General features: G+C 36.0%; 1 protein-coding gene across 4 annotated transcripts in view; it reads left to right on the forward strand.

The window, feature by feature from the left end:
* TAPT1 (transmembrane anterior posterior transformation 1) overlaps positions 1–11,201 on the forward strand; it is a 39,337-nt gene extending 28,136 nt beyond the window's left edge. For all 4 annotated transcript variants that reach the window (XM_035325054.1, XM_035325055.1, XM_035325056.1 and 1 more), the window contains 4 exons: positions 1,199–1,267; positions 2,591–2,667; positions 6,237–6,397; positions 9,089–11,201. In XM_035325054.1, the coding sequence (XP_035180945.1) occupies positions 1,199–1,267; positions 2,591–2,667; positions 6,237–6,397; positions 9,089–9,318 (537 nt within the window). In that variant the 3' untranslated portion in view covers positions 9,319–11,201. The remainder of the gene's footprint in view (positions 1–1,198; positions 1,268–2,590; positions 2,668–6,236; positions 6,398–9,088) is intronic.
* The last annotated feature ends 248 nt before the right edge of the window (positions 11,202–11,449 follow it).

Below are 11,449 nucleotides of genomic sequence, written 5' to 3' on the forward strand. Positions count from 1 at the left end.
GTTCAGAAAGAGTTAACAGGAATATTTTGTAGTAATTTATTTCATTTTTATCTGGTTGTTTGGGTCAATTCAGGCTTTATTTAACACACTGTTGAGAAGTCTCTCCCAAATACAGTCAGTGGAGGGTTATAATGACTTTGACATTTTGGAGATACATGGGAAAGTAAGCAAACTTAAAAAGCTATTAAGATACTTTAGAAAGACTGTTCTTTTTGTGCTATTTTAATTGTTAAATCAAAATACAATATTCATTAGCTAGTGTATGGATATTTATACCATGCATGTTACTCCTGTGGCAAGGGTATTTACAGAACACAGACTGCTTGTGGTTATTAATGAGAATTGGTTTTTGGTGTGCTGTTTACAGCACAGCTCTCACGAATGAGTCCCTAACTGTTCATGAGTGCTCTAGATTGCTGCTCTGTTAATGAACTTTATTACTTACAACAATTCAGGTAGTTTTCTTGGGTATGTTCGATAGCTATTGCTAGGAAATGTATTGATTATACCTAATAAAGAAATTACCTTCAGTTACCACACAAACTATTAATTATTAATAATTTGTTATCAGAAAAACAGTTTAGTAGTTCCAAATACTCTATTCCTTCTCCCTAGGATCCTCTGTGGAAAATGAGTGCCTGTGTGATGCTACCTAACTTCAGCGTGGCTCTCAATAACCCATGAATGTTTTCATGCAGAGTATTTGTGTTTTAGGAGTGCAAATGTAAACACGTTCTTTTGCAAGGGTTTTAAGACTGTTATCTTAGGCTAATTATAGGTGGATTTAGAATGATTTAAAATTGATAGTGTGATAATTGAATTTTTATCCCTGTTGTGGGTTTTTCTGTATAATACTAGAGGATCAAAGTCAAATTAGTACAAAGATGTCCCTAAACTCAAAATAATCTACAGATGAAATACAGCGTGTTTGGATTCAGTGTCCTAATTGCTCTTGATATAGGGATTTGTATTATATTCCAATTGCTGTTGATTCGGAGTACTAAAGCTAATCTTTCCAGTCATGGTTGTACTACTTTTTTTTGTCAGTCAGTATAGCCATCTGCACTTAGATTTCAAAGTATGAATTTACTTTATACCACTATAGTGTTTTTAGCACAGATCAGTCCTTATCTAGAGGATGTGCTAAGCTCATTTCTTTGCATAAATAGTTCTATTCTTTCTCTGTTATTTTTTCTAGGCATATACAGATTATAGTGATTCAGTTTCCAGAAGAATGGGTTTTATTCCTCTTCCACTGGCTGTTCTAGTAAGTGATACTACAAGGTTGAGTTAGTATTAAGTGTAACCTGTATCACATAGTAACTGCAACTTCACAAATGAGTTAGTGTTTATCAGCTTTTCATAGATAGTATTAATATATATTTTATAGAATTCATGGGCACTTGGTTTGTTGCAATGGAATTAAACTGCATCTGTGCTTACTAAACATTTATTCCTTTTGGCAAGTATCCTGTGCATTCATTCATAATAGTCAAAACAGCTGGTTGCCAGAAGGTTAGCAGTAATGTGCTGGGTTTTTTAGGTTCTTGTAGGAGTCCTTGTGGTTGTCCTTGTAACGGCAAAACAGCTAAATTTCCTTTTGTACAGGGGCACTGTGCTTCTGAGATTTCTTGAATATATGATTCTGAAATAGTTGACCCTGTTACGTGGGCATGCTGCTGTAAAACAAATCACATTATTGGAATTGAGTCCTTATGCTATCTGTTCTGAATTAACTACTACAGAATGTTTTCTGTAAATAGCTGCTGTGACGTTCCCCATCCACACACAGACAAGTAGTTATCATAGCACTGGGAATGTGTACTCACTTTGCAAACAAAGATGATAATTCATAATTGCCCTGGAAGACTGTCAGTGTGAATTAACTTCTAAATGTAATGGATGGAGGAGAAATACTATTGACAGGCTTTGCCTAGTTTGTATTCTAGAATTTTTAATAAAGAAAAGCTATGACTATAATCATTTCTTCCACTAAATAAAAGCACATCTAGTGAGAACTGGTTTGAAATACCTTTTTCTAGTTAATTATGTTCTTAGAAGTTATCCTTGATACTAAGAGTTTATAACACAAACTGAAGAGTTTTGCTATGTTGGGGCCCTAGCTGTGAAATACTGAAGTAAAATCAGATTTCAGGATCTTCTTTCACTGCAACTTGGGATTCATCTATCTAGTTCACAAGACAATTTTGTATTCAAAATGTTCCGTATAGTGTGAAACACTATGATTCTGTCTTACCATGTTGGTATTTCTTGACTGTTAATGCAGCTTTTAGCCCTTGACTTTTGGAGAGTTTTTTAGGTTTGTTATTTTATGTACTAATTTGCGTTGAGGTAAACATTGATAGAATGTAGTTCTGGTAAAGTTTTAACTAGATACTAGTATAGTATTTATTCAAACCAAAATCTTGAGTAGTCAGCATTGTCAAGGGGAATGTTAAAATAAGTTACTATTAACATAACTATTTCTACTTTTGTCTTGTATTTATCCAAAATAAAAGGTCTGTTGGAATATATGATTAATAATTGTGTCCTGTATGGTATAACCATTTAACTTTTATCCTTAAAACAGCTCATCAGAGTCGTAACAAGCTCGATAAAAGTACAAGGAGTCTTAGCTTATCTTTGTGTTGTGCTGTTCTACTGTGGGTAAGTAAATGCACAAAAATATTTACCATTATGTGATCAGATGTGAAAAAGCTTCTGTTGATACATCTGGATATACATGTAAACACCACTTATGTTGAATAGAATTAAATGTAAAATGCTTCTCTTTATAAACTGAATTTGAAAAGGTTTGGATTGGTCCCTGTGTTTGGGGATTATAGCCTTGAGTAAGTAACTGAAGTAGTGAAAACAATTTCTGGAAAAGTAATGGAAAGAATTTATGACAACAGACAAATGCCATCCATTAGCATAAAAGGAGAAATTTAATTCAAAGCTGTAAAACTTGTGAAAAGAACAAGAGGCCATACGCCCAACAGCAGCCAAGTTCAGTGCTTCAAGCAGATCATGAATTCTGTCCTGCCCATGGTAGGGGGTCTGGAATTAGATGATCCTTAAGGTCCCTTCCAAGCTAAACCAGTCTATAATTCTCTGGTAGTTAAAAACATGTTTGTTTGTTTTTTTTGGGGGGGGGAAATATACATAAATGCAAGATGTGAGACTCACCTTTCAAAGAAGGGTGGTGTCTAGTAAGTAATATTAGCTAATAAAAAATAGTGACAGGACAGAATATTCCTAAAAGCAGTGACCTGCAAGTATCCCCTTACTGCCCCATCAGCTTACACTTGGGTTATCCTTAATTTCTTACGAGTCCAAAATGAGATGAGATGCATTTAGTTGTGCTTTAAATCCAGTCTAGCTTGCCTGTCTTGAGGTACGTGCTGTAGACTATATGGTGGTGAGTGTTTTCTAGGAAAGTTGCATACTGAACTGCGTGAGCATTTGCTGTCTCAGAGTACTGATTGATGTTTAGAACAATCAATTCCTCCTAAAATTGACCATAAAGAATTAAGTGGTTTAAATTGCTGCAGCACAAAGAAACTTTGGATATGCTAATTCTCAGTATGGCTATTCAAGTTTGCCCACAGCATGGAGGGAATATGTGTTCCAGTGTCCTACACAGTTGTGATTGCAAATGAAGGCATCAAAGCTTGGAAAGTGGAAGAATTTTCAGATCTGGGGCAGAAGTTCTTCAGGGATGCTGGAAGAGAGGAGTTTGCTGTTTTACAGTAATTTAGGAAAAGAATGAGATCATTACCCATTTGTTTTATGTGACTCCTAGATCCACTCTGTGATCTGCAAAAAAGGTAGTAATCAGCACAGAGACTCTTTAAAGCAGGATAGCTAGGACTTCAAGCTATTGTAAATAGGCCAAATGTTAAAATGTTAGCTATATTCCTCTGCATCACACTTAGAGGTTTTTCCCCAGAGTGTGACACGTTCTCTTTAAAGCCAGCTCTTTATAATTGAAAGCACTAGCCCCTGACCATCCCTGTGGTATACCAAGTTCAGCAGCTTCATACTGCTCAGTGTTAAGTCTTTTTCTCCGTATGTGTAGTTTTTCCCTACATCTACCATTCTGCTGCAGCAGTTGTGGAATTTTCTCAGTCTCTGTGGCTTGGAGGGTGGAGGGCAGGAAGAAGTAATGTGATTAACATGCAGGATAAAACCCTGCTCTTTGAAGAAGGCACAGTTGCTAGTCTATGGAGAAGCTGTAGTGTGCAGTCAAGGACAAGCACATTTGCTGGAATAGGGGAGAATTGTAGAATGGGGAAAGAGGCAACAATGAGGGCTTTCTTTAGAGCTTTGGACCAAAAAGATTTTCTTGGGCTGTGTTCAAGCCTGCTGTTTGAAAGTTAGAACTTCTAGGTTATAAGAATAATAAAACTTGTAATTTTTCCTTATTGAAAAGTGAGAACAAATTCTAGCTTCTGTCATGATCTCAGATTTGGAACTAACTCACCTCTTGCATCTTCTGAGTAATTGGAGTTGTGAACATAAATTTCAGTTCTGCATCAGGTTAGCATAGTGTAGGTCTGTGAGAAACTCCGTGATCAAATCTGAAACAGATTGGCAAGGGATTGATACTACAATGCAGAGGATGTTGTTTTGTGTTGCTATTTAACAACTGTAATTCTTTAAGTTACTGAATTAAAGAGTCTTGTCCAGCATAGGAAACTGGAGTTTTATTTTTCAAGGACTTTCAATAGTTTTAAACTTCCTTGGTGGTTAGAACTTTGAGCCTTGGGTGGACTGGCAGGAAGGAATGAAAGAGAATTGCTAGAAACTCTTGCATAATTTTCCAGGAGAACCTGAAATGTTGATTTATGTCTTTCTCAATTTTTGATTTTATTAAATTACACTTAGGTCCTGATTTCATTCTGAGACAGTAGATGTTTACAGTATGTATTACATTAAAAATATGTAGGAAAAACTTAACATTTTTTTCAACTCTTAGAAACAAAATCTGTCCCAATAACCTAATAAAATTGTAGAGTCATGGCTTTTAACTTTTATAAAATAATCTCTGTGGTTGCTTGGATACTAAAATGGATACTTCTGGGTGATGATGGTAGTCTAGTCTACTCTGTTCTTTCTTCCATTTCTCTAAATTTCTTCTAAAAATAAAAGTATTACATAAAATTTCCTTTAAAATGTGATGTATTTTGTTTTTCTATTTGACGAGTTGTGATTACAGTAATGCAGTCAGAGATAGAGAAGTTGCTGCTCACGTGTCCTTGAGGGCCACTGTGATTCAGCAGTCAGACTGCTCCGTCGATTTTAATTTCTGAATGGACACTTATCCTCAGGTCTTCCTGTTAGTCTGTCAGCAGAGTCCAAAATAAACAGGTTTTCAGAGAGTGGAGAATAAAGTGAGTCTGCATTTGATTTGCTGTTGTTACATAGGTTGATTTATGTAGAGAATATTTATAATTCTATATTCTAATATTTAGAATAAAATTGATTCTACAGCGAATAGATAACTACTTCATTGTTATTCTGCTGCTACCTTCACCTCTGTTGTTTAATACTACTAATGGAACTTCGATTTTACAAAGCTTGTTTGAACTGTAAATCTAAAAGCACTTGCTGGTAGATGAGACTCCCTGTTCTTCAGGGACAACAGGTGCAAGGGACTTCACTGATTTGCTGAAGTTTGTGCTGCAAGTTAGTGATAACAGAAGAGGAATCTCCCATCAGCTGCACTACGCCGATACTGCAGTGCTCCCTCTTGGTTTTGTTGAATTTAATGGACTGTTTATTGTGATACCAAAAAGGACTTTGTTTGATTAGTCCGTAACTTATGGAAGCTGTATATGTGTGTTCTTAAGTTTCAAAGTCCACTACTAATCCTTGTCTGAGTACATTTAAAGCTACAGATTTAACAGTAATGCATTTAATTTGGACTTGCTCTATTGAGGGCCCTTTTTAATTATTTGTTTAAACATTTGATGTATTAAATGATTGCGTAACTGTCCTTGTCATTTTGTTAGACTTTGTGTTTCCTTCTAGATGCCTTCTGGGGAGGGTGGGGGGAAGGGTTTTAAGCACTGAACCTGAAACAAATTGTTAAGAAAAGGAAATTACTTTTTGCTATTGAAGGGTTTTAATTTCTTAGCTAATTGTTCCAAGACAGCAGTAATCATATGCAATTATTTTAATATTAATACTTGGTAATGCAAATATGTAAATAAATCATTTTATTTTTGCAGGTTAATATCCCTAAAAGTTCTTAACAGTATTGTATTGCTGGGGAAATCGTGTCAATATGTAAAGGAGGCAAAAATGGAGGAGAAATTATTCAATCCTGTCCCAACTGCCACGCCAGGGAAGTCAGCTGGCAAACCACAAAGCACGTTTAAATCTACCCATGGTAAGCCTAACTGTCTCACTCTATTTTCAACTGTAATAAAAATTGCTTTCAGACTAAATTTAATATTAAACCAGATGTATGACATTGTTTACCACACAGTAGCCTTGTTGCTAGACCTTAATTGTACAGTATCACGGCTATGAATAAAAGTCAGTAAATAGAACTTATTGCTTTTGGTTCATGCATCATCTTTTAATAAATAATAAATACTCTTAAATACTCGTCTGTACTCTTCTATAAATGAAAAAATGCTCACACTCCTCTCCAGTGAAATCCCACCCTGGTATTATGGAAGTGATAGAAATGTCAATACTCTACAAGTAAATATTGACACATCATCTCTGGTAGTGGGGAACTTAAATAAGGACGCCTTTCATCAATTTGTTATGGAAATTAATGTAAAACATGGCACAAAATAGGCATAATTCTCTATAATTGAAATGAGCACACAAATGAAAAAGCTGTATGAAATCTAAATAGGAATTTCAGCCTGTCTCTACCTACTTTGTTTCAAGTCTGTGCAGTGTGGCTTCCTTCTATAGGTGCTCAGCATTAATGGTTAATGTATAATTGGACTGGGGCATTACATGATATTCCTGTGACGAGTTATAGGAGGAAACAGAAACCTTCATTGTTTCAGTCAGCTGAGTTAGATTGTATATCTTCCTCCGCAAAGAGTTCAATGAGAGCCCTAGACAACTTAACAGTGAGGCTTTTGTGTTCACTCTGTTGCTTGCCAAAGACTTGAACAGCTTGATATGTAAGGTGCTTATTAGTTGTCAGTGTCTTGCCAGCAGTAGTAGAGTTAAGAATCTGTCAGTGTTAGTCATAAATCCCTGCTTCTCAGCTGTGTCAAATCACATCAGGCTGAAATGTGGTGCAGATGTTTATTTTTAAATAGCTTAAATTCATGGAGTTGCTCTAGTTTCATTATGAAAAAATGTAAAATGAATTGGTCTGAATGCCTTTTGTATTTCACTAGAGAACTCTACCATATTGGTGCTATTGTTTTAATTAAATATTCTAATACTACACTTGCATATAAGAATTAATAAGCCATACTTAGACTGACCCTTAAATGTACAGTAAATAACCCCTGAAGACTATTTTTAGCCAAAGCAGCAGCAGTTTCACCACGTCCGTTGGCATACACTACATTTTCCTAAAATGGAAAATTGTAATTAAAAAGTGGAAACCCAAAATCGTTTGCTGATTTTATTCAGGATATTCTTAACTTCCACTAATGATGAGGAAGCTCAGTTTTCAACAGTTTGTCAGGTTTTTATACCTTCTCGCACCTCTGGATGTAACAGAAACCTCAATTATGTGAAAGAATGATTTCACCTTCCCCAGCGTTTCAGTGTCTATTATTACTGGGCTCTGCAATATTCATTGATCCATGTGCCTCACTTAAGTTTTTTCTGTACAAACTTTCTACTCATCTCTTACTATAATGAGAGTAGGGGAATTAATGTGGCCTGCTTTCTATCAGCTTATAATGTAAGTCAACTTATTTTCTTATAAGAATTCCTACCTCTTCCACAGAATCGGTTTAAAATTTTGAAGGATTAAATTTTATACTTTCTCAAGCAGAATGGAGGTTCTAGTTACTGGTAATCATTTGTAGCCTGATCAGTCTTCTGTGGAAGCCGTCTAATTAGCAAAATGCTTACCTTTGTAACAAAGCTCTACAGTTAGAATTACTTCCTCTTTTGATGCAGGTTTAGTACCTTTGACTTGCATAATACTCTGAGGAGTAATCCATTTACCTTCAAACGGTAGATGGTACACTGTGAAGAGCCTATACAGAAGAAAGTTTTTTGTAATAATTATTTGGAGTGAATAATTTGTGTAGTGCTGCCATTCTGTCAACTACCGTGTCCTTGAATCATTCTGTAAAACTCTCAACATTAGTCAGATTTCTTCAGGTTCCTCTAAAACAATAAGTTTTTAAGAGGAGTGGGTAAATAAAATTTGATTTCATTGCTACTTGCCCGGGGAATTTTAATATATTTTTAAAATGCTTTAACAAAATGTGGAAACAATACCTCGGTATTGCTCATTAATACCTCTTTTGTTACTGGAACCTTTTGGAGCCAGTGTTCAGTTCCACTGAAGAAGGAGGATCCAGCGCTATTAAAGAGTGTAGCAGTGTGTGAGCCATTTATTAGCCATCCCTAGAGAAGTTAGGTTTGCTGTACAGATGTAGAGGATTAAGCGCATCTAACTCCTTCTACAGAAATTCCTTTGATTTATTTCAGTAGAAAATACTTGTGTGACTCACACAGGGATTGTCAAATATCTTCTTGTTGAAGCCAACAAAAATGGACTCTACAGAAGAATGCAGAGTCCAACTTCGGGCTACTTGTTACAACACAAAAGGATTCAGTAAAACAACTACTTACGCTCCTACTATCTATCTAAACTTCTTTTAACATTCTTTTTTTCTCCTTGACCAAATCAGAAAAGTAGAATGACTAAAAAGGATGTTGTATCTTAAAACTAAAGAGCTAGTGGCTTGGTAGTTACTCATGTTACCGGGCTTCCACAAAGCATTTTTCTGTTGCTTCTGCCGCTTTGATGCATTGTACTTTTTCAGGACAGCTTTGGCAGAATCTACATGTTAAGAATGCATCAGGATGTCTGTGTTAAATTCATGGTTATCTTTGTACTTGTCTCCTCTTCCAACAGGACTTTCCACAGATGAAAATGGATCTACATCAGTTACCAATCAACCCATGCATCAGAAGGACAATACACCGTCTTTACTTGTAACGAGCAATTCTGATCAGTTTCTGACAACTCCTGATGGGGAAGAAAAAGATATAAGCCAAGACAGTTCAGAATTGAAACACAGGTCTTCAAAGAAAGACTTGCTGGAGATAGACAGGTTCACTATTTGTGGAAACAGAATTGACTAAGATCTTTTTAATCAATGTGCTAAGGATACTGAGCTGTTGGGACAGCAGATGCTACCAGAATGGACAGTTGCCAAAAAGGCACATAAATATTTATTTTAAAACTTAAATTATTAATGGCAAAAATATTAATTTCTTTCTACAAGTAACTTGGCTTGGTATCTGGTCAGGTCAAGTAAGCAGTCTTTAACTTGCCTCTTGGAAAATGTGGTGGATCGTGAGTCTCTAGCCTGGTGGCAGAGCTGCAGTATCACTTTTCTGGAAAATAGACTGGGAAAAAGGCATAATCCTGCTCTGCATTATGAAACCACGCTTCCAGAACATACTACTTTTAAGAAGGTTCCTCCAGTGTAAGGATATTCCTGGAAATGTATGACAACATGACAGGAAGCTTGCCTTTCAAGTTATCTTGTTTTATTAAACATCTGCAAAGAGATCTCAAAACTGTGCTTATTTCAACAAACACATAAAGCATTGGTACATAAAACAGCAAGTCAGGATAGTTACTCTTGTCAACAGAAAAATCTTTTCAAGATGTATCTGAACTAATCAGAATAAAAAATTGCCTCTAAATGAAATATGTACTGCATACTATTTTATCTAAATACCAAACACCAAGGAAAGATCACAAATGCAAAATACAGTGAAGGTCCTGCTTAACTGGGCAAATAAGAAACGTATCATTCATTGTGTTCCAGTCGTGTGTCTTGCAAGGCAGATTACTTATAATTTTATAAAGTTGATGATTTCTTCTTGTATGAAAAAATAAGAGGGATACATCTATAAGTTGAGGAAAGGCAGCGTGAATTGCAGCCAGCAGAAGTGTTGCGTTGGAACTGTATGTGTGGCATTAATGTAACAGTAATACACTGCATTTTGGGATTTCACTCTGGCAAGAATGACATCTGTGTATTAACTTGCCAGAGAACATGCCTGTAAAAGCTCTTACTGACAATCAAATCAGAATTATCCATTTCAGTTGATTGGTTTTAGCCAAACCTAAGTAGATGCACTGTATCTATGAAGTGCATTTGAGCATTACAATGAATCTTACTTCTTTCTGATGTGAGCAGCAGCTGGGGGAGAATTGATGAAAGATGGTTTGGAATCCTGAAGCTGAGAATGAAATAAATATCAACAAAACTGAGGCCTCAAAAGAGACCTTTCAGTTGATGATAAATTCTTCATGTATTGTTGTTAAAACGCAGCATTACCTTCTAATGCCTTTCAGTTATTTAAGTAAGCACCAGTTTCACTTCCTAAGGAAAAGCATCATAGCAGTGCTTCAGTGCTGAACAAATGATGACAAATTTACTTTCGCTATTTCACAGTTTGTCAGAGTGGGAAAGCTGGAGTTTATTTGGTTTAAGGATATAAAATGTGAGTTTAACGTATGTGTTAATCCCTGAAACTTGCAGGACTGTGCTAGTGTAGCAATTGGAGCCAATTGCACAGAATTATGACGTATCCGAGCAGACTTGGTAATGAGGTAGCTTTGCCATACGGGTTGGTGTGGTCTGCTCTGGTGGGAACTTCTTGCTGCAGTCTGTCAGCCTCTCCCCTCCCAGTGAGGGGGGCTGGAGTAATGGCCAAAATCTGTGGTTACCGTTCAGGGATGAGAGTAAAGGAAGAGGATTTGTGCTGGGGAAGCATCTGAAATTCTTTAATATTTGATGTATTTTCTACTAATTGGAGATGTTCACACATGGAAATTCAGATTATTTGTCAATTTGGTGTATCTTATTTTTGAATTATTTAGCAGTTGCTAAAGGAAGCTTGGAATTGCTTTCATTTTTTTTCTGTTGAATGTCATTCTGTATCAATTTTATAAGTGCATCTTGTGTGAAACCCAATAAAATTCAATTTTGTAATATTTGTTTAAAAAAGTACAGTGTCAACATTTCTTTGTTAGTATGGGAGCCTTCATTGCCTTATTTTTACAGTTTAATTCTGGTAACTGGATCCAAAGCAGTATAGGTGGCTTTTGGTACAGCAGTTACATCTCCAGTTGTTGTGTTTTGTTCACTTACGGATCAAAATACCTCTAAGGAATACTTCAGTAGGGGGTCATTGCAAATGCAATACTTTCTGTTAAACTCTGAAAGTCTGGTGGGGGCCCAACTGGGCATGAAAT

Source organism: Oxyura jamaicensis, chromosome 4 (assembly GCF_011077185.1).
Source record: "Oxyura jamaicensis isolate SHBP4307 breed ruddy duck chromosome 4, BPBGC_Ojam_1.0, whole genome shotgun sequence".
In the NCBI taxonomy this organism is placed as follows: Eukaryota; Metazoa; Chordata; class Aves; order Anseriformes; family Anatidae; genus Oxyura; species Oxyura jamaicensis.